Source organism: Pholcus phalangioides, unplaced genomic scaffold (genome assembly GCF_987345545.1).
Source record: "Pholcus phalangioides strain wild (caught in Gottingen) unplaced genomic scaffold, Ppha-v1.0 ptg000040l_1, whole genome shotgun sequence".
In the NCBI taxonomy this organism is placed as follows: Eukaryota; Metazoa; Arthropoda; class Arachnida; order Araneae; family Pholcidae; genus Pholcus; species Pholcus phalangioides.
The window spans coordinates 4,454,319-4,478,395 of NW_028301626.1; the positions used below are offsets into that span (position 1 = coordinate 4,454,319).

Below are 24,077 nucleotides of genomic sequence, written 5' to 3' on the forward strand. Positions count from 1 at the left end.
TCGAAAGGTTCCACCTAAATTTACTTTAAACTAACACCTTTTAGACTTTCAAATGTGCAGGAACATGGCCCTGTTGAAAAAAGAAAAAATACGAACTAAAGGGAGAGGTGACAAAAAAATAAAAATTCTGAAAACTCTTTTGATATGCTTATACTTCCAAAGTATGGCCCTGTCATTGCATGGGTCAGTAATATTTAAAACAGAGTTAGCAAGGTTTTGGACAGTATGGTAAAAACCCTTCGGTCTAACCAAATTTTGGGGTTTTTACAAAAACAATAAATTTATACCGTACTGTCCAAAACCCTTGTGTCTAAAATTCGTATTTATAACTATAAATGAAAAACTTTAAAATTTGACGAAGAAGTAACTCTTATGATGAAATAATAAACTTTATACTATATAAATTATATATCATTAATCACATTAAATATAATGAAATTTTGAAATTCAAAACAATATATTTAAAGGAATGTATGACTGATATTAGGTTATCAAACTAATGGATTGCACTTGGTCTTGAGGTTAAATATTCGATTTATTGAAACATGAAAGATACACAGAAATGGGATAAAACTTTGCCACATGAAAATTAGAAAAATGCAATAGATATGAAATTTAACTTATGCAATAATCAAACACTAATGATCAAGCTCAGCTGCACCTCTTAACATTCGATAACACATAATTAATTTAGCTGCCCTATCTGTGCCAAGATGATTTCTAAGATTACAAAATTTGAAAATATTCTTTCAATTGATGCATAACTTGCGGGATATATAAAAAAAAAAAAAAAAACTTACACACGTCTTTTGATAAGTCGTCTTTTGCCGCCTTCCAGTACTTTTTTTGACTGCTATCCGTCATGTGATAGGATTCTATATATAGCTTGAATTTATATTCAGTGAAATATTAGCTTCTAGCCAACTATTTAAATTGAACAAAAAATTATATAAGAGCAACAATTTAAATTGAACAATAAAATTTTGGGTCTTGAAGTCTTTTTTTTCATCATATAGGCATAATCTGTGTTTGTGAAATTGTGTTCTGTTAATTTTCTTCGGATATTTTCCTTTATTTAAAATTCATTTTTAAATTCAAAACTGCGAATGTAAAATAGAAAGCTCACTTGAAAATTACAAAAAAAAAAAAATTTGAAAAGTCAAAAAACAATTTGCATTAAATAAACATTACCACTGATATTTATTCACATCATTACAATATTATCTAATAGAAAATAATATTTATGTTGAGTTTCACAATAATGCAATGATTGTGACCGTGACTATGCATATTTGGTACCTATAATGAATTTTCTGAAGAAAAGTGTTCTGCCAGATTCTCGACTGAGTTTTAGACCATCACTGTCCTAAATGCAGTACCTGCTTTACAATCATACATGAAAAATAAGATGTTAAGAAGAAATAACATTTATAACAAACTAAAAAATTGAAAACAGTGTTTATTTAAACAGTTATATGAGTGATATTAATTTACTACCAGATTTCCAGCTTAAAACCATCAATTAATTGAACAATCAACTTTCAAAAGGTCTTTTTTTAAAAGATTTTTGATTTAGTTAGTTTTATATTCTGCTAGTATTTTTTTTTAACATGTTAGTATCATGAAAAATAATCTATAGGTTCCCACATAACATTTTGAAACCTGGAGATTTTGGACAGTTTCAGACACTTTTGGGCAGTTTTAGACGTCCAAACCCCTGATTTAAAACCATCGAGTCCATCTAAATTTTTCATCAAAGAAAACATCCTCAGCCCATTTGACACTGAAAGATACATGCTGTTTGGCCAATTCACATCGCTTTTGTCTGTGATGTTTCATAAAAGGAGGTTTGTGCTTCAATTTTGCATACTGGACATTGTTTTTTTTTTTTTACACATTACGCACAGTGCGATGTGTACAAGGCAAGTTTTATTTCTTCTGAATTACACATTTTTTCCCCTTCCCTCAAGTGTGAATAATCGTCTTTTTTTGACGAATGGTAAGAAAAAGAAGCCTTCCTGTGCAAGCTTTCAGTCCATAATTTTCGGGCCCATTTTTGAAACTTCAACGCATTCTTCAATCTTTTAATTCTTCTCAAAATTTTATGACTAGGCATCTCAGTTTCTCTTGGAGCAATTGTTTTGCCGTTCCAACAAATAATGTTTTTGGCCATTTTCACACTTTCGGGAAAAAACTCGATTCCACAGCGCGTGACTGATCAAAACAGTCACATCTGTTACGCTAACATGAGAAAAATGCAAATTTCTTTTCCTGACGTCGGAAACACGTGTCCAGATAATTTTTTCAGGTTTAGATCTTTACTATAATTTAAATATATATTTTTTTTTCTTTAGCACTGCAGCACTCATCAAAAATATTTTCAAAAAATGTTTGTTCCGCTTGTAACTATATCTCTAAAATTTTTATGTATTTACAGTATGTATTATCCACAGAACTTTTGAGATACGATGATTTTTCGGGGTTGTCCTTAAACTGTTTTTCCACCACATTATTGGTCCGTTCCGTACTTAGCAAAAGTGATAGCAATACCAGAATGATAACATTATCTGTGATTCTAATAAGCGGTGCCTATTATATATGCAATTGTATTTTTTTCCCGATATCGTACATTTAAGGGATAAAAAAGGGAATTTGAAGCTGGGGAACGTTTCAAAGAATTTTTTTTATTATGCTTACATAGAAAATTGTCATTTCGAATTTTCCAGCAATGACACTGGTTGTGTGTATAAGCTTTTTTTCCTCCTTATAAGAAACTTCCGAAAAACTCGAATAACTTTTTCTTAGGGGGGGGGGGAAGAGAGAAGTGAAAAAAAAAATCATTATCTCTTATCGGCGAATACTTTCTACATACCGATGCCCCAATGATCGATTCCCAGATACTCTTTTTTTTATTCTTCGTCCCTTGGAATCCTCATTCTAATGCCGAGCAGAGATACGATCTTCGAATGAGAAAGTTCCAAAAAAATAAATATGCGACTGGCGGAATCGTCTCGGCAATGCACATGCTCATATTTCCTTCTTCTGACCTGTAGATGTTTCCGAGAAGAGAAAAATAATAATACTGTGAGGGTTGGAAAAAGACTTCTGACTTCTCTCGCTCTTTATATCTATCTATCCATCCGAGAAAAATAAAAGACTGCTGGAGCAAGGGAGAAAAGATCGATAGCAACGGATTCTACGGAAAAGACGTCAAAAGCGGGGATCTTGGAGTTTTCGGGATGAATGGGAACTGACGTCATGGCTGACGTGAGCAGCATCCATGTTGATCAATGAATTCCGGTAGAGAGGTGTGTATGTATAATGTGTGGGTGGGATAAAGAGGAACCCCCCCCCCCGACATTTACCTCGCGGATACTCTAGTTCCGTGAATCTCATTTGCATAATTGCTGTGGTGGTGAGCGCGGTGTATGCGAAGAAACGAACGCGCTCGTTGTGGCGACGACATGTCCATTGTAATGAGCCGGGCTATGGAGCACGTGACACACTCGATTTCGGACGATGAGGAGGAGGATAAGGTAAAAATGGTCCTTTTGTGTGCATATCTTGTACATATGATATTCATCCTTTTGATTCCGAGGTATCTTTTTTAATGGGCAGAAAATGATTGCCTCCATAACTATTTCGGTTATTATTATTCTCTTAGAGTGTTTTTAACGAGCCATTGCCATGCCTCTTGTCATTTGTTTGAATTGCAAAAAGCTAACAAGTGGCTGGAATTTTTTTTTTAGTTGCTGAGTGGAAAAGGTAAACGATTATCATTAAGATATTCGCAAATATCTTTGGAAATTGATTCACTATCAATGAATTTATATCGACGAGGTTATTTCATAATGGTGATTTAGGATGGAATTGCTACAATAACGAGTGTTCGGTATTCGTTTCACTTGCGTCAGTTGTTGATGAAGCTTCCGGTTTAATCCCTTTACTCTAAAGCCCCGTTCACATGGGAAATAGAAAAAAGCGGGTTTAAAACCCGCTTCAAGAAATTTCCCCAATGACTGCTCTACATTTCTTTCCTTTACGAAGGAAAAAAAGTCGTCAAGCGGGTGCTAGAACTCTCAATGCTACCTCAATATTTGCACATGTGAACGAGTCTTCAGTAGGATTTATGGTTTTGCCGTCCTCCCCCCGAACTGTTTTTGCCTTGAGCCATAAATATGCCCCCCCCCCCAACCCAAAGCAGAATGTTTTGCATTGTTCTGCAAGTCCTTCAGGTGACCGAAAATGTTTGCGGTAAAAATTCCCTATTACAAAGTTTTCTACAAGAGATTTTTCTACAGAAGATTTTTGTTTCCTTATTTTCTTAGAATCTTCGTGGGATGGTTCTGCAGCAGCACTCATTGTTTTGCGACGTACGTCAGTTTTTGGTACATTCTGCTTTGGGGAATATGCCTCTACATTTAGTTTTATTGGTTTACCGAATTTTTGGCAGCAAAGTATAGGTCTCAGTGGGAAGTCTCCAAAACTGAAATCTTCGTTCAAGCATATTAAAGAAGGAATGAATTGGGTTATACTGTTATTATCAACTAACACCTCTCTTAAAGCATCCACCATCTTACCTTTACCTCTTTTTAGTTATGAACCTGTATTGAAAAACAAACCTTTTCTCTAAAATCCTGCCTGGTTCAAGGTTGTTTCTTTCCGGCCGTTCTCAAAATCGGCTCTAACCAACAGGTTCTGAAAGTAAAAGATCACCACTAACATAACGTGAAAATTCCAAGCATTTACCATCTTCACTTCAAATATGGAAGACGGATATGATTTGATAACACAAAACAGCACAACTCTGACAACATAAATATGTTGAGGCCACGCATATGCACACACACACGTTCCTGCATGCATTGATTTGTTTAAAATTCCGCTAAGCTAATTCAGTTAAGTAAGTAGTACTCACAGAAGTGATAGAAGAGTTGAATTTCCGATTGAAAGAAGAGATAAAATAATATTTAAAGATGTGATTGCATTTTTTTTTAACTTCTCACCCTGTGATTAATGAAGAACAGAACGGTATGGGCGCAGATACATAAGTCGAGCTGATACGAGTCAATTTGTAAGGAAAGCGGTAAAGAGAAAGTGTGGCTCGTATGAGTTGTCATTGGTTCCTATACTTGAAAAATGTGGGATCCGTTCACAATCGAGAAAGAAATTAAATTTTGTTATTTTGATATCAATATGATTTTTTTTGTCTCGAAACGGATGCCATAATTTCTGTTGTTTATCTGTTCACTTGTTTTCCTCTCGTAAGCCTTAAATTTCACCCTCTTATTACTGTTGCATCAATACTCATCGTTAGTTTGGAATTTAGTCCTATGTACCCATATACTTGGATAATTCGAACTTTTGGAATTCCATTTCAGTTTACTATCCAGTTAATGAGAAATTGAATTTTCTGGATGTTATGCCCAAACTAATTTTTGGTAAGAAAAGTGATTTGTCTCCTCTGGGAATCGAACCTATCCCCTTGCATACCGGGCAAGTGCGCTAACCAATACACCAGACACACATTTTTCAATTCCTTATAATAAGCATCAGTAGGCTGAGGCGCTGAGTGGAGACATAGCAGCCTCCCTTAACTAAAGCAATTTTCGCCCCAATTGGCGTTTTTGTATAAAGAGATGGTATGTTTTCGTGCCGAAAACATATCATCTCTTAATATTCAATTTAATGTTAAAATTGCTCGTTTAATTCGGATTTGTCCTCACAATTTCCGAAAAATTCTCTCAACTTTCATGACCTTTTTCTTTATTCCGTAGTTTACTGATCTTTTACAGAATATAACGTAGTTGAATATTTAAAGAATTACTATCAACAAAATCTGAATTTTTGTTGTTGTGGCTCTTAGCTAGAAGCAATTATTTTTGTTACCAGTTCTATATATATATACGCACACACTGGCTTTTGTCTTTCCCCGAGCTGCTGGAGTTTTACTGCGTCTTGAATGACTTCATTAACACCTGCTAATGACAGATGCATATGCTACTACTCAGGAAATACGAAAGTGTGTGTCCCAAAGCAGAAATGTTTTGCATTGCTCTGTAACGAACCGTCGACTGACACTGCCTTCAATACATTTTAATATTATTATTAAGAGTGTTTATAAAAGTTTAGTTACCTTATATGTATGAATTAGATAATTCGACTTTTTTGCCCCCCCCCCCCTTGAATTTCGAATTAACCAAGCTTGACCCCTATAAGAATTAGGAACCGGACTTTTATTAAAACGGACAACCTTTAACCGCTATTTGTCCATTACAGGGTTGGTAAAAAACCGGGTTGTTTTAGTTTAAACCGGTTTAAATAGCATTAACATTGAATGATTTTTCAGAAATTTTATTGTTTTTAAACTTATAATTAATTAAAATAAAATGTTTATTAATGAAATTAACACCATTTCCCATATTAATTAATCTAGAAATATTTCTTACATTTTAATAAAAGCCAACTTTTGCAATTTAATAATTTTTTGCTGAACTCAATAAATTATTGTGTGTTTGAAAATTGTTAATGTTACTGTTAACCATAAAATATGACGGGGTGTTTTCTCTAGTTACTTTCATTATACTTAATTAGGAAATTATTTTACAAAAACTGTGATAAAAATTAGGTAAATATAATGTATTTAATGAAGCATAAATAATACAGATTAATTAGCGATGATTTACGATATACAGGGTGATTATATATAACTAAAGTTACTATTTAAAACACTGTAGAAGAAGAGCCATTGTCTGAATGACTTTAAAATTTACATGAATATTCCTGAAGCAATGGAATTTTATATTTCAAAGGAAGAAAAAATACTTAAAAATGGAAAATTAACGGCACTGTACTCATTGAACTCAAATTTGCTTGCAGAATGGGAACGATGGCCATTCAGGGCAAAATAATAACTTAGTTAGTATTGCACGATTTCATAATTCATGGAAGCATCACAAAAATGAAGTAATTGAACGAATAACTACAACTTACTCAAGAAATGTTAAATATATTATCCATAGTAATCTGGCAATGAGGTGAAAGCACGAAAATGCTTGTTGAACAACAGATCAGACTATGTCATGATGTGGATGTGCTTGCACATCACCAATCCGACCTCTGTTCATGAAATTTTGAGATATCCCCCCCCCCCCCCAGCCAGAAGTTGCAATGGTTAAGGTCAGTTGAAATAACGGCCGGCCAGGTGCGTGCCATCCTGTTATTGTCAAAATGTTTCTTCAGCAACTGCTTTGCTGGTATTGTGATGTGCATCTTGATAAAAGTTGTGATATCCACACACTGATGCTGTTGAACTGTCGAAATGATGTGGTTGCCAAAATAGATTATACTGCTGGCCAAGTACAGCATCATCTATTTGCACTTTTTTCTTTTTCCAAAAAAATTTCCAGAGCACCCATGCAAATTTTCAAGTCATTCTGATCAGTACCTCTTATTGTACAGTTTTGGAATCGAAACTTTAATTATAATCATATAGCTGATTATTTTTCATTAAGCTGTTACTACTGAACCTCATTAACTGGGCTTAATGGTGAAAGTATAAAAAAAAAAAATATTGAATATTAAGACTGGGTGATATACAGTGTGAGATGTGCTGCTACTTATGGGAAAGCAAATGAAAATGTCTGTGAGGTAATGTAACTACTAGTACACTAGTCTTTGTGTCCCTTAGGGGCAGCTGGTGTCTTTATTGGATTATAATACACTACTACACTAAGATGTGTAATGCAATCCATATTCGTGAATTTGCTAAAGATAGAGCATCAGAATGTAGCCCATAGTTAGAAAATGTGGCAAGAATGAGAAATTTTGGCTTCTATATATAACTGAGCAACCAAGACACTTGATATAAAAAAAAAAATTATATTCAGGCCACTTTTATGAGATTTTTTTGAAAAAAAAAAGCACTTATATCATCTTACACCATCAGAATATACCCCAACAATATAAAATGTGGCTAATAATGAACCAGTATGATATTTTTCAAGGGAAAAAATTATATTTACGCCACTTTTATGTGATTTTTTGAATAAAAAAAAACCACTTGGTTGAAACCATGGTTTAAACCGAACAACCCTGGTCCGTTATAATGAGGTTTGTCTGTTTTTATGAATGCATTGCTGAGAAATTTTGGCGTCGTCATTATGGAATGAATGTCGAAAAATTTTCGTGTCGTTAAAAGAGCATTGTTGAGAATTATTACTGTAGAATTTTTGTGAATAAGAAAAAACTTCTTTTAGGGAAATGGTGGCATTTATAAAATGTTAAAGTTAAAATATTTGAAAAATCAATGTGGAAGAGTAAATAAACCTTTGCCAATATTTTCAATATACTCTTAGAAAGAACCAACGAAAAGGGTTGGTTCCTCCTGAGAGTAAAATCCAATCTAATTATTGTAATTTTTTTTTTTTTTTTGAAACCGAGCACGACTCAGGTCTATCGCCATGGGCAATTTACTACCTAGTGAGTTGTGCCGGAAGTGTAAGTGTGTGTACCTAATAGTCTGAGTGCGTATCTAGTGTTGTGTATGATTTTTCAGTGCTGCCATCTATATCTCAGAAGTGAAGTGAGTGATGTGTAGTGACTGAATATTTGTACTGTTTGTAGGACTGTTGCTCTCTGTGGCGAGACTTTTTAACGGGGAGATCGGCTCGCATTTGCGCCTCAAAGTTGGGAACCACAGAAAACCAACTTCAGCCGACCACCACTGTGGCGACGGTGGGGCTCGAACCCGGGTCCCCGCGATGCGAGTCCGTCACTATGACCACTCGACCACCACAGCGGCAATTATTGTAATTGAGCCCGCTGCTCTGTCTTTGTGGGCCATGATCCGAATAGAAGGAAAAGTCACATAATGGCAAGGCAAAACTATCATAGAGGGACATGCAATTCCCAAAAGAGTATCTAATAATAGGTAGGTTGTAAGTATAGATCCACGGCCTAAGAAAGGCTAAAGGCTACATATTTATAAGAAATACCGACCTCTGTGGATTATCAAAAGGATTAGATTGCTCTTAGCGATATAGCTCTTAATGAAGGGCTTGTAATCCTGATCCTTGGTCGGTATTTCCTATAAATATGTAGCCTTTACCCTTTCTTGGGCCGTGGATCTATACTTACAACCTACCTATTATTAGATACTTTTTTGGGAATTGCATGTCCCTCTATGATAGTTTTGCCTTGCCATTATGTGACTTTTCCTTCTATTCGGATCATGGCCCGCTGCTCTGTCTTAGTGAAGAGATTTTAGCAGGTGGTCGAAGACCTGGGCCATGCTGGAAAATGTGCGTGTATGTGTTGTGAACCTAACGTGAAGCTTGTTTCTGTGTAATGCTTGTTATAAAGCTGCCATCTACCATCACTTTTTCAACATTGTGTGACTGAGATCACTAGTTGCCGCATAAAAGTTTAGAAGCTAAAAATTTATTGAAGACGAATTCTTTCAGTAAAATAAAAATTATTTTCTTTAACGGTCTTCTCAAGACAGTTAAGCCACAAAAACGTTGATAAATTTGAGAGAGAAAAAATGTCCCTCGAAGGGATTGAAGTCCCCTTTAAGCGGTTTTTTAAAATATTCCTGATCCGCGCATATAGCTGCCACATTGGAAATAAAAGCGTGTTAAGAACCTGAGGTATTTCCGGGTGACCGGGAATGAAGCAGAATAAGTTTAGGAGATATCTCGGGATTGCTGCTGTAAGGGGTACGGGAAGTACCTTAGTTTTTGTAAGTCGTGTGATAGAGGATTTACATGCCATTATTTATTTAATTCTTCACAAAAACGATAATTTTCTTTTTCATCTGAAATCATCCGCATTCCCCCCCCCAATCTGACTTATTATTTCGCAATTATCTTTTCATCGTCTTCCATTACTGTATCAGAAAAGCTGAAAGAGTTATTATTTGAAATTGTGTGCGCTTTTCGAATACAAGTACTTACCTTCGAGGCTTTTTAGGGATCGAAAATTGTTTCCAAGTTATACTGAATTGAATGCGAGGTCATCGTGCTATTATTGCGTAGGGATTCGAGAGCCAGTATCATCCTCTAGGCATATCACGGGGTGCTGGTCATAACTTAAGCGCGCTTCGACATGCACGCAAATTCACTTTTTCTTTATTCGGAGGAGAAAGAAAAAACATTTCTTTTTTTACCGAATTCCTGTGAAATTGCTCCTCACTTGCATAAATATGTACCACCAACAAAACCATCGTCTTTTGTAGGCGATGGGAGATGAGAAAAAAGAAAGGCGTATGGTGCGGTTCCATAACATTACTCACGGTCCAGCGGACAAGACGAGGATCGAATTTTCTGGAAAAAGTGATGGCTAGGGAGGGTTAAACATTGTTTTCTATAAGTTATAGTCTATATTTTGTCCTCGGGGTGTTACGCTCGTGTGTATGTGCGCGATCCCAGTGGCTGGTTATCGCTGTACTTATATGAATGTACGTGTCTGCTTTCCGTAACGTAGTCTGTAGTCGGTGAACTGAACCAACCAAGCTGCTTGTCCAAAAGTCGATATTTTCGCCCTGAAAACTTTCGGTGTAGCCCCCGGGAAAATATAAAACGAGCGGGCACTTCTAGCGAGGAATTCACCGGAGCGTGGAAGGCAAAAGTCTAGTGTTCAACACCGATAATGGCCGAGACGGATTCCCTTGATTTAGTGCTCGGACCTTTTTCTTCTCTACTTGTAGTAGCTTTTCGTGCACCTAAACACTGTACCTACATCATACGGCAGAGGCTCGACCCGTAACGTGTGCTTGCGTTGTTACGACAGCACGGGTGCATCATTTATATCCCCTCACATCATGTTGTTATATTATTAGACAGGTGAATTTTTTCTTCTACAGTTTCAATGATGAAACGTGTGAATGTTTTAAGAATTCAGAGCAAAATTTTTTTTAAAGAAATGCAGGACCAAAAAGCACTTTGTAGAGATTTTTGGCGTTTATATCCCTTTACATAAAGGTTATGCAAACTTTCTGGCTTTAAGGTCGTGCGAAAGCGAAACAACTTCGTCGAGGACCGAATAAGAGCTGAATAAATTTTTTCGAGGGCCGTGTAAAAACTTAATTACTTCTTCGAGGTCCGAGTTGTACACTGGAGGAGGGGGGTACATGGAGGGGCTCGTGCTGCTCCCCTCCCCCGAAGCCAACCAAAAATTCAAGTGTTTTTTTTTAAATATTTTCGGTAAAAAAAATTAAAATATCAAAAGAAAATATCTTTTATGGGCTGTTTTAATCAATTTCTGTTAATTTAAATGCCTTTTAAAGGTTTGTCACTCAAGATAGTAAGGGCGTATATGAATGTTTTTCAATCCAAAATCAGGTTTTCTCCTCTGTTACTGTATTCTTTTCGCCTTGTTTGATGTATGAGATACTGGCACCTGCACCTTCAATAAAAAAAATTTGCATTTCGGTTTTGAAACGTCTTCCTTGAGATACTCGACTTTTTTTTTTTTTTGCTTTCTTTTTTCTTCCGCTCAGTAATGCTTTCTCCTTGCAAGTAAAATGCCATTAGTAACGCATGGGCGTATCTTTTAATAACTTTTCTCTTTGGAAGGGAAAAGTTTAACTCTGAATGGAATCTCAAAGTGACTTTTTTCCTCTTTCATGTAGTCAATATCAGGCATGGATATAAGTGTTTATGTTACATGTATATATATATAGTTTAGCAAAACGCTGTGGTTAACGAGTGAAGAAGAAAAAGGCAGCTATTTATCTCTTGTGAGCGCTTATTGTTTCTTCGGGCGCGCGGAAGTATACGATTCGGATATTGTCTTGTTCTCATGGAGGAGCTGTTTGGCCAGTCTTGTAGGAAAGCCAAGACAATGAATATGGAATGTGTAGCTAATCTGCAGCGGATATCTGAAGATGATGACGCGCGAAAATGGAGTTTAAAAAGAAAGGGTTCTGTCACGTGCATCGTTTGTTTCTTATAGGTGATTGCTTTGGAGTTGTATCGTATAGAGTCCTTGCGAATAAATGCGCTTGTATAGTATATACAAGCTGGACGGTTTATAATGTTGGTTAAATTTCATCACCACAGAGCGATTTCCTTGACCTTAAGTATGCGATCATACTTAATTATTCATCAAGTCAATATCATAAGTATGCTTGAAAATTTTAGTTTCGGTTTCTTCCCTAATTTTTTTCACATCGTGGTCGCAAAAGTTTGAAAACTCCTGCTGTATTGTATTTGTAGCTTCTATCGCTCCCGCACTCCAGTTAACTTCGCTTGCTTCCCCCGGAAGTGAGGGATGCGATGTCACCCAGTTAGGGAAACATTGTCTCAAATGGATATGACACTCAAGAATCGTGGTTTTGAAGCTGTTCGAACTTTTATGGAGAATGTTTTCGCTTGAGTGATGATACTGGACCCTCGCCATAGTGACACTATTCCAATAGTTGCTGTTCGCGTCGAAGGCTATAATTAAGAAAAATAATACATAGGCCTACTACAGTAATAAAGGAAAAGGTTTGCAATGCTTCGTTCTGATTTTGTGGTTCTTCTTTTGCGGGAAAAGGGTGGAGTGATGAAAAAGGTTGTATTGGAGAACAAGAAAAAGAGAGGAAAGAATTGTATCTCCCAGACGCAGCCAGCGGTTAAGAAGGAAGCGGAGCGAATGATGAGATTGACTGGACGGGAAAAGAATTCCTCTGATTACGGGAAGTAGGATATAGTAGAACATTCCTTTGTTCGTGGTATTTTCACGCCCTTCTTTATATCTGTTGTTACGTTGGAGAGTGATAGTCATTTGCGGGAAGAAGGTGACGCAATTAAGGTTGGATGTCGTTCGTTCAAATGACGTTGCCAACTAATGACACGTGATCCGTCTCTTTTATCTTTATTTTACTTTTCTCTTCAAGAAAGCCGAAAGATCTCGGTGATTTATTTACCTATGAAACCCATATGTAATATACATGCAAACACTGATTGTTACGAGTAAATAAGTGGAACATTACTCGATAGTAGACTAAGTAAGTGCTGTATAGCATGAATTTTCAAACTTACGTTTGCAGCCATGGCCCCTAGGCTGGGATCTTTGGTGGGCCCCCTGGCCTGACTTTTGGGGGGGGGGTATTTTTATACTTAATTTATAATATGAAAAACAAAAATGATAATCATCTCGGGGGCCATGTTCGTAGCATCCTTTGGAATTTTAACTTGTGTAAGTTACCCTTGCTCTATCGCGAAGCATTTTTGTGCCGCCATTGACACACTGGTTGAGAATAATAGCCTTATATAATACTCTCAGTCAAGCTTCATACTTAATAGCTACACGCCATTTGGATATCACTGCACTGAACTGATGAAACATTAAATGAAAATGTAACATGTATACTGAATGCGATTTCCAAGTTTTGTTAAGTTCAAAAGGCACAGCCATGTCTATATAAATCTTCCCGTCCCCTAGATGCATAAAGCAAGGCAAAAGTTGAATATGTGATTCAAACTTTATAAAAATTCAGGATTGACAGATAGAAGAACTAATATGAGAAATATTCCACAACAAAAAAAAAAAGTCGGTTTTATTGGAAAATGGCTCGTTTATGGAGGCGTTGCGCTGTATCAAATCAAACAGCTTGTACTCAAATGCTAGCTCATTATTATTGCTCAATCGATTTCGTTTAGCGAACGATAGGTATCCCTGAATCTATAAGTTTTTCCAACGTTGCATGCGGTTATTTTCTATCAAGGCAAAATGACGGAAAACAAAATTTTGTATTCCGAAGTTATTCTGTACGTTTTTATATTATCAGACAGATTTCGGTAAGACTATCGGAAATGCCTGAGGTAAGAAGAAAGGAAGGCCGCATCTATCAGTTTCGCTAATTTATATTCTGCAGGCATCTCCTCATACTTAATAGCTACACGAATGTTCCCTTTATATTCCCAGTACTCCTGGGGATCAATTCCCGGTTACGCCGTTGGCGGTGGAGGAGAAAAGAAAAGTACAGACACGTTACCAATCGCTCGAGCAATGGTGTCCCTAGAAAACCGGGACCCAGTAAAGAATTAGGGGGGGGGGGGAAAGAGGTTAGTCGATAAAAAGATGCTATGCTGAGAAATTCGAAAAAGAAAAGAAGCAAATCGATAACTTTATCGACTTTTTTTTTTTGAAAACCGTTTTTTTTTTCGGAAACATTTGTGACGTCATCAACTAAGGGTTCCGTTTCTTCTCTTTACATCCCACCTTTTCCCGGAGGCACAGTGGAAACGGAACAGGAAGAAAGAAAATAGCAAAAGTTTCTCCCTGGAGAGATTAACAGAAAGTCGAATGAGAAGGGAAGGGGGCTGGGAGGAGTACTAAGTCCACGGAAAGAGAAAAGTTCATGTTGTAACTTAAGGCAAGTCAAACATTGAAGAAAAGAAACTTCATGGCCTTGCATGGGACGTGTCAGTGAAGCGAAATGAAGTGGAGCGTTAAATTCCACTTCTCTTCAAATAAAACGATTTATTGTCAAACTTTGGAAATGGTGATGTTCCTGTTTCATACATAGGCAGGCGATTGTATTTCTAAAGAAATCGCCATACAAGCTGTTAATAATGTTTTAGCATCATTTTCCTCGTACATGATTTAAAAACGGTTAGATTGCAGACGTCTATCTTTTCTCTCTCTAGATAGAATGAATGTGGGTCAGGTTTTTCTTTAAAAAGACATACCAGGAAAATTTCGCGCCACCCTATGCATAAAAGACAAATGTTACAAATCGATCACATTTTGTAATTAAACTTTTATTACTAATGTTACGGTAAGAAACAGGTTGAAGCTTATTTGCATGTGTTATATATTTTGTTTTTGAATAACAAATAGGAACTGCCATTTGTTTCCAAAGGAAGAACAGCTTTTTGATGCCACATTTTGCTATCTAAAGATTTATAATTGATTCCTTATGAAATTACAGCTGTGAATGAGAATTCAACTTTTTTTATATAAATTTCTTTATAATAAACCATTTTTATTAAACTTTTACATGTTTTATAAAATTTGATGCTAACATCTTCACTTCAAATGTTACTTTGTTAAACAAAGCAGCAAAGAGGTGGCCCAAGATGAATTATTTCTTCCCCGTTCTGGTCGTACTTATAGCGTCCATCCCTTGCCAATTTGTTGTTTTACAAACACTTATCACCAAAAAAATACATGCTACCTATTAGGTACTTTGATTTACAATGTATGATACAAGACTACATATCGGGAAAAAAAATTGTGCCGGAAAGTCAAATTTCTTAGAAGCCAAGCATTTTTTTCCGTATGAGAAACAGCCCAAAATGATTCTTTTCCGGAACTTATTGACACAGTAGAGAAACCGCGAGACACCCAGGCTCTGTCGCAAGAAGCAACGTTAGCATTTCAGCCCCCCTCCTCCGGGGGGGGGGGGCGGGAATCTTCTGCAAACACGCTGACGTAAATTACGGAAATTTTGTATTGTCCTTGGCTCCGATTTAGTATACTGCTACCTGTGTTTTATCGATTTTTTTACCGAGTGGTATACAAATTACCCTATTCTTGGTATGACGTCATTATCAAGTATCATTGTTGGAATTTTGTAAAGCAGTAACTTGGTGAGCCCTGAAGCTAATGAAATCGCGCGCGCGAATTAAAGTACATCGCAACAGCTTATCACACTGGTCTATTTCCATAAGAATGATTTCCCCAATTTTGATTTATGAACATCTTTAATCCATATTTCATCGAGACGAAAACGTAAAACCATCGATTGTTATTTCAATTAGAGTTATAATAGTGTGTTAGATCACCTGCCACACATAACTATCAAAATCTATGTAAAATTGTGCTAAGCTAAAGGCTGTTCAGTTTGTGATACGAAACGGGTCTTTTTGTAGGTCAACTTTGATTTTGTGCCACATGCTTTATATGCTTTGAATTGTATGTCTAAAAATACAGTAAAATAAAATGTAGAATTGAAATCAGCGAATTGAGAGTTAGAGTGAGTAAAAATAAAGTCAAATTTAATTATGATTTTTATTCTATTTAATTCCTTTCATGCTAAATTTGTGTTACACTTCTGGAAAAGTCTCTTTCCTACATGTGTTTTAGGCTGGGAAAAAATATTTCTTTGTAGTGTAATTTTATTTTTATTACTATTTTTACTTTGTAGTGTAATACTATACTTATGTTGGGTGAAGATATAGATAACTATATCCCCTCACAAAATTAAAAACATGAGTAAGTAGTATAATTATATTGGTGCTTTTTAATTTAAATAGTGGCTATTAATTTTTTTTTTCAAGTCTGACTAGAATAAATAATATGATGCTATTTTTCTGAATAAAACCTTTCATCTTTTAAACAAATTGGCTTTCTATTTTCCTTGCTTTATTTCTGTATTTCATATTGATTAAATTGGAGAAAAAGTCGATTTTTTTAGCAGGGAGGGGGAGAGGGAGGATTGAAAAAAAAAGATAATGAAGAGGCCTGAATCTTGCATCTAGGAAACTTTGGCAGGTTGCCTGTTCTTAATATGCTGAACATTTTTCAAACATTCTATATTCATGTATTATTGCAGTCTAAATTCTAGCATTTTTCAAGCTGATGAGAAATAGCTAAAGCAGGGTTGGCCAATTTTTTCCAAGAACTGTCAGTATTGAGATTATGTACAGTGTGCGTACGTGCGCTACTCTCTAAATTTTAATAGGAAGACCATGCATCCCGTTTTTATGGGACATGATCTTTTTTTTTACACAATCAGCTATCCTTCAATTTTGTGAAAATTCTCGAGTTTTTTTTGGTTTTGTTTTAGTTTTTCAAGAAAGAAAATTGTAATGTTTTTAATGATAGATTTGTTTATTGTAACAAAAATCTTGTGCATGTATTAATGAAGGTTCATCTTGAATGCACTATGAGTTGAGCATAGGCACCATGCATAAATTGGAGAGAATTTGTTTGATTGAAAAATCACACAAATAGAATTTCTTTAATCTTTGAAGAACCCCTGCATGCACCACATGTGCTAAGGGTTAGCCACCCCTGAACTAAACTGACTTCTTTAACCCTTTACAGGTTACTGGGATAATAATTTCCTACCGTTGATAGTTAAAGTAATAATTGAAATTTATTCTCTTTCTTGTGAGGTTGTATGAGATTGGGAATGCTTTTCATAGATAGAAGCACTTTATTGATATAAAATACATTTCCCACCTATAATTAAAGTTTTTTCATGAAAGTGGGAAATATATATCCCAGTGGCTCGTTCATTACCAGTACTTAGCTGTATATTGTCATTCTTTGGAGTTCACACTCAGATTTTCCTAATTGAAAAAGCAATGACTTATTTAAAAGGTATGTAACCAGTTTCATTGTAAATCAATGTATAATTTTTTATAAAAAATTTCTCCATAACGTTAAAAATCTTGCTCACAAGAGAATTTTAAAATTATAATAACAGCTTTTATTCTACATTCTTAATTTTTTCTTTGTCAGCAATGTGTCATAATTTATTAATTATTGTTTTTCTAATTATTGTAAGCTTTATAAATTGCCCTTTTTATTTTGTTCAAATGTAACAGAAAGGTGTCATTGGCAATCCTTTATCATTGCATGCATAGATTCTAGCTCCTTGAAAGACATCTGCCCTAAGCATGAACCTGCAAGTAATAGGGAAAGTAAACTTCACAAGCAAAGAAACTGGATAACAATTATTTTCATAACCCATAAACATTAGAAACCCATAAATCATTTACAGTTCCGTTCGATTTTAGCAAATGAATTGATATGCATATTTTGCCTATAATGTGCATTGATATGCATAAAACGCCTTGGTTACATGGAGTTTGTGAGAAGGGAAATAATACTGATAGATGACTTGTGATCGAAAATATATTGCGTCTTCCAGATGTAGGATCACATATAGGCCTACCAATTTGTATTAATAATAAATACAGGTGCTGTGCATTCTGCAGCACAAAGAAAAAAGAAGCAATATGATTTGTAAGAAATGTGTGGCTTTATGTAAAGTTTTTTGCTGCTTTTTGCAGTTTTCAAATCTCATATTCATTAATTATTATTTGTGCATTCGTTTTTTTTTTTCATGTTTTATACCAAAGAATAAGGTAATTTCATATATCACTTTGATTTTAAGTAAAATTTTGTTTCATTCACTTGATTTTTCCTTATAGATGCGAAGCAGGGAATTATTATCCCATCACTCGCTTGATGTAGCATGTTGCACTAAACAGGCAGTGAGATAGTAATTTCCCACCCCATAATCTGCATAATATCAATGATAAAATATTATGCAAGAACAAGGCAAAAAAGATTAAAATCTGTGCCTTGGTCTTTTAAGCCCTATAAAGGTTTAATGCTGCATTATGAATTAAGGTACAAACCCTTCAAAAATATTCTTAAAACTTTTCCCGATACTTGGCGATTTTTCTTTAGTGAAGTTCTAAATGTCACTTAGTTTTTTCAGTTTCTTCATGTAGCATTTTGGATGAAACTAAGATGACTAATTCACGTTATCATTCTGGTTGAAAGTACTTTGTGTAGCAGTTATCTTACAGCCAAGTTCCGAATAGGCTAATTTTCACTTTTACTGTTTAGGGTGGGATGGCACCTGTCCTACGCCACTGCCCCTGCCTCCGTCCTGAGAGTGATGATGTGAAAGCGCTTGACTACAGCCATTCCAACTTGGACGATGTGCCAAATGAAGTATTCAGTTTTGAGAGAACCCTGGAGGAACTCTACTTGGATGCCAATCAGATTAAAGATCTGCCTCGGGTAAATATGATTCAAACAATATGTTTTTACTCTGTAACATTCAATTATTATTTTTTAACTAATAATTTACTGTATTTATACCCAACAACAGTCTTTGTATTAAAAATTTTTGTATACGAAAATCAATTATATCTCATTATTTTTCTTAATTTTCTCTCATGTCATAAACTATTTTTCTGACATTGTATTTTGTATAATTTCATTTAATTTACTTGATTATATCATATTGAGCATTTTCATATGTTTTAGCCTCTATTTCATTGCCATGGACTGCGGAAGTTGAACCTGAGCGATAATGAAGTCCAATCACTGCCTCCAGCAGTTGCATCTCTTATCAACCTGGAACAGCTGGACATCAGCAAAAACAGTAAGCTGCTAATCATACTATACTAATCTTGAAAGCATTGAAGCTGTGCAATTTTTTACAATTCAGCGTTTTATAAGAAATAATTTGACAAGTTTTTACAATGAATTTGCAGATCAGTAAATCATTGAAATGATGTTGGGTGATTCGATTAAATATTGACTTAGTCTCGAACACAAAAAAAAAGTTTCTCAAATTATTCCCAGGTTAATTTTAGGTGTCTAAATATCAGATGGTAGGAGCTGCCGAAATTAGATATTTTCACTATTTAAGATGGTGTCTCACTAATTAACCAAAAACATGAAGTTTCGGGGAAAAGATTCAAAACTCATCGAAATTCATCATAGACTATCATGTATTTATAAAAAACAGATCACACTTGTAGACTTCCATAACATGTGGCAATGTTAGAAAATTCCTGACTAAAGAACCATTATTCTGTAAGATATTGCTTTTATATGTTTTTTACCCATTTCCGCAGACGTTGCCAATGGGAGTAAAGTCTGGGATTTCAGCTGTCCAGAGATGGGGGGGGGGGGACACCCCTCCGTATCTCCACCCTCAGTGTCAAAAATAAATCTGACTGATCTAATGTATTTGCATATATATATGAATTGCCATCATCATCATCATGCCCCCAGACTTTCAAGTCTATCTCAGCCTATGCCAGAGATGGCTGTAGACTCGGTCATTCCATTTATTATGTGGTGAAAGCATCCACCACTAAATGGCACTGTCCATATAATAGGAAAAGAGCACACCTGCACAATGAAGGAATGCAACTTACGTTTTTAGACTGAAATTAGACTGTCACACGGTTCACTTGTATTGATATGTTCTTGTAGGTTCTGTAACGTTAGTTGTGTAACAAATGTTTAATTATCTTTAAATTGTGAAGGAAGTGTTCATCGTTAACTGCCTCACTCCTTCTACAATTATCAAGGTATTCTGTGTATAGTTGCTCCAACATTGGGATAAAACATATAGATCTGATTTTTTTTTTTCACCATGCCATATGTAGAGTTAATAAGTTAATATGTGCTTTCTTGTCATATAGGCGTGATGGAAATACCAGATAATATAAAGGGATGCAAGTGCCTTAGCTTGGTAGATGCTAGTGTGAATCCTTTAGGGAAGTAAGTCAGTCTGAACATTCGATTGCTGTTATCATAAAATACAGGGTGGGTAAAAAGTATGTAGAAACTTTAAAAATGAATAAAAACCAGAAAAATAACCAAAATAAAAAATGGTTTGCAGAGTTTGCATCGCTAGGTCACTGGAATTTTTTTAAAACAGGAAAAAAACTTCAAAACAACCGATAAGTGGCGCTGGTACGAGCAACTTTGGTGAAAATATGCAAATGAGACTTATAAGAACTTGCGCTCCTGATACACAACCAGTTCACTGTTGTAAACCGTGTGTGTGGACCTGCTGCACTCTGCCATTGCTGGATTTGTGTCTCGCCAGCAATGTGCTGTCTCCCTGTGGTGGTGGCCACATGACCACCACCCCAGCGTACTGCTGTAATAAATGATTTGGAGGCATTCTGTTCGTTATTTGCGTATCTTTACTTTGACTTGTGTACATTAGTGCCAGAGTTTTTTCTTTTCTTTTTTCCTATCTTAAAAAAAAATTCCTGTGACCTAGTGATGCTAACCCGGCAAACCGTTTTTTATTTTGGTTATTTTTCTGGTTTTTATGAGTTTTTAAAGTTTCTACAGACTTTTTGCCCACCCTATATATCTTTTTTGTCTCCTTTTCATAGCTCTATTTGCCTTCAATGCAGATTTTTTTTGCTTTTGTCTAATTGGTTTTAGGTGGCCACTAAATAAATAATTCTTATATCTTCAGCAAAAGGAAATTTATTTGTTTGAAATAAATCAGCAATTTTTTCAACAGGAGGGAAAAGTAATTTAAACTAAGAATTGCTGGAGTAATTTCACTTGTGTAATGATTAATTTGAATTCTCTCTCAAGGGTTTTTAATAAATCTCATTGCATTTATCGTTTACTTGTTTTGTGTATATTTAAATTAGAAAGTTGGTAGTGTTTTTATTTCACTCACTATCGAATCACTGATGAGTTGGAGCATTCATTATGTTGTTATATTTCGTGTGTTGATTATAAGACATTTGGATTAAGTCTATTGGATTTTTTTCATATAATAGAAATTTTTTTTGCATGTGCTGATTATATATATATTTATTTTTTTCATGGTTCACTTGTTTGGGGGGGGGGGGTGTTAAAGTATGGTTGATGTCTTTAATAAAACAAGTCCGGGTACTATGTAGCATTCATATGAACTAATGTTGAACTGATGTTCCAACTTTGAGATATGTTTTAAGAAAATTTCTAATTTTAAATATCCCTGCAGACATTCTAGGTATTAAGCAATTGTTTAAAAAATAATTGTGGTGTTTTTATCACAAGTTCATGTAATCATTCAGTTGTCTGTTGTTTAAACTAATGCTAATTTTGTAGGCTACCTGAAGGCTTTACTCAGCTTATAAACCTTCAAGAGCTGTATCTCAATGATACATTTCTTGAGTATCTACCAGCAAATTTTGGGAGGTGAGTATGTTTGTTAGATTATTCTTTGTACATTTCATGCGATCATAGCTTTTGGTCTTGCTTTTTTTTCCCTGTTCTGCCAACTAATTGTGTAATATTTAATTTAATTAATTATATAGGAGTTGATACATTAGCATTTTTTTAAACATTTAATTCTGTATTTATTTTTTCGATTTGCTATAGGCTGTGTAGATTAAAAATTTTAGAGCTTAGAGAAAATCATCTGAAAATTCTTCCAAAGTCGATGGCAAGGTTGACAGAATTATGTAGGTTGGACATTGGGCAGAATGATTTTTCTGAATTGGTTTGTATCAGCTACTTATCAGATTCTGTTTTGTTTCTATTAAGCTTTTCATGTCCACTTTTTAATTAGAGCCAAGTCAATGAATACTATTTGAATTTGATAACTGAAAAGGAGTCATTGAATATAAAAAGGATCGATGTACAGTCAAACCTCTTTAACGGTTCACTGCCTTGTTAAGGGGCTGATGACACATAAAACCAACTTTTCATTATTCAAACGAGTTCAGCCTTGGAAATTTATTAATTTAAGTAAAAACAATAATTTATATTATTTACCTCAATTTCCCCTGCCAACCCAAGATCGTGGAATTTTGCAAAAGCCCCAGATAAGATCATTTTGACTGCAGTGGACTTTTCAGTAGTTTTAATGCTAAAAACTACTTCAGTAATGGAGAAATATTTTAGTGCCATCAAAATATATATTGAAAGGAATAAAAATCACATTTGTTCAACTAGTAATTATTAATTTAAATTACAATTGAAACAATCATCCACCTTCATTAAAAAATACAAAAGAGTTATAAACTGCAGTCATTTTTCAAACATTTCGAATAAATAGTTTTTTGGAATCATTTCTTAATAATGAAAGCAATATCTATTGAAATATTGTCGATAAACTATGAAAATTACTTTTACGTGAATGCCTAATTCATTATTTTTTCAAAGAAAAAGTGGTAGAATCTTTGAAAGTATGAAAAAATACAAAATTGAAAAGAAAGAATGTATCATGAAATTTTGTTTGTTAAAAAATTTTGATGCCAAAAATAAAAAGTGAAAATCTCACGTTGGGGCCAAGTTGGCTATACTTGCTGGGTCGTCTTAATGCATGCTTTCACCTGGATATGGCAGAGCTGCATATACAGGTCTCATATTAATGAGATTAAAATTGAAAAAAAAAAATCAATGTTTAATTTTATAACATACAAGATTTTAAATTATCGTTGACTGGTAATTGCATTTCTCTTAGTAGGGTGGATGAATGAACATAATAATTTGGAGTCTCTATCGAAAAGCTCGTTCCTATCTTAGAGACATACACCCCCTCTTCCTGAGGCTAAATGCCTCGGGAAGAGGGGGGGGGAGTCTGTCCCATCAAACACCCTTATGGGAGGGGAGTTATGCTTTTTCGAATGGCGAGAAAACCATCAATGATTGAGCATTAATCTTATTCTACATTGTATGAATAGTTTTCAATTCCTATGAAAATCACTGAAGGCGTACTTTCATAAAAGTGACCCCTTAAGCAGAATGTGACGATTCATTATCAGGAGTAATAACATAAGAACACCATTAGAAGGCAGTTTAGGTTTAAAAAAATTTACCCATAAGCAGAGTAACATGTTATCCCACCTGGACGACCTGCTAATGATGTTTGACTGTATTTGCTTGAAAAACTGATTCTCTTACAGACCTGCCAACTCTCCGGATTTAGGTGGGAGACTCCAGATTTTTCATCCTTCTTCATGCTCTCTGGATTTGTTAAAATTTCTCCAGCTTTTGGCAGAAAATTAGATTTTACGTGAGCTTTAACATTGTCGTGACGTCAATGACTGCCATCGTCATTAGGGAAAACACCCACAGAGAACATCTGTGGTCATTTCCACCGAGCAGCCGTAAAAAAGTCTTGGTAACCGCATTTAAGCAACTGGCAAAGACGTGACTTTGTTTATGTAGCGTTTATCGGCAATCATTTATCAGGGGCATGACCTTGGTTGCCGAAATTCCTGTATAATCGTTATTGTATTCCATTAACAGCCGTGCTGTAAACACAAGTTTTTTCATCAGCAGCTTTGTATTTTAAAGTTTTTAAAATTGTTTCCTCTGATTAAATGTCTTCAGAAAAAAAATATGCAACTTTAAGCTATACAAAACTAAATATAGAGCTTTTAAGAGTTCATACATCCAAGATTATCAATCACTGATAGCATCCACGAAAGGAAACACTTATGTTTTATGAACAGTATGTAGATGATGTGATTTCTCTATTCTGCATCGAAAGACTTGCATGGAATTATTATATTCTGCTCAGGGGGCAATGCAGAACCTGCCTGTAGGGGGGGGGGGGTGGAACTCTTTCTTAA

General features: G+C 35.1%; 1 protein-coding gene across 2 annotated transcripts in view; it reads left to right on the forward strand.

Moving 5' to 3' along the window:
* The window catches only part of LOC149065300 (uncharacterized), a 101,120-nt gene that overhangs the window by 15,061 nt on the left and 61,982 nt on the right, over window positions 1-24,077 (forward strand). For both annotated transcript variants that reach the window (XM_089254113.1, XM_089254114.1), the window contains exons 2-6: window positions 18,583-18,759; window positions 19,009-19,126; window positions 20,181-20,259; window positions 21,604-21,693; window positions 21,877-21,997. In XM_089254113.1, coding sequence (XP_089110239.1) covers window positions 18,589-18,759; window positions 19,009-19,126; window positions 20,181-20,259; window positions 21,604-21,693; window positions 21,877-21,997 — 579 coding nt within the window. In that variant the 5' untranslated portion in view covers window positions 18,583-18,588. The remainder of the gene's footprint in view (window positions 1-18,582; window positions 18,760-19,008; window positions 19,127-20,180; window positions 20,260-21,603; window positions 21,694-21,876; window positions 21,998-24,077) is intronic.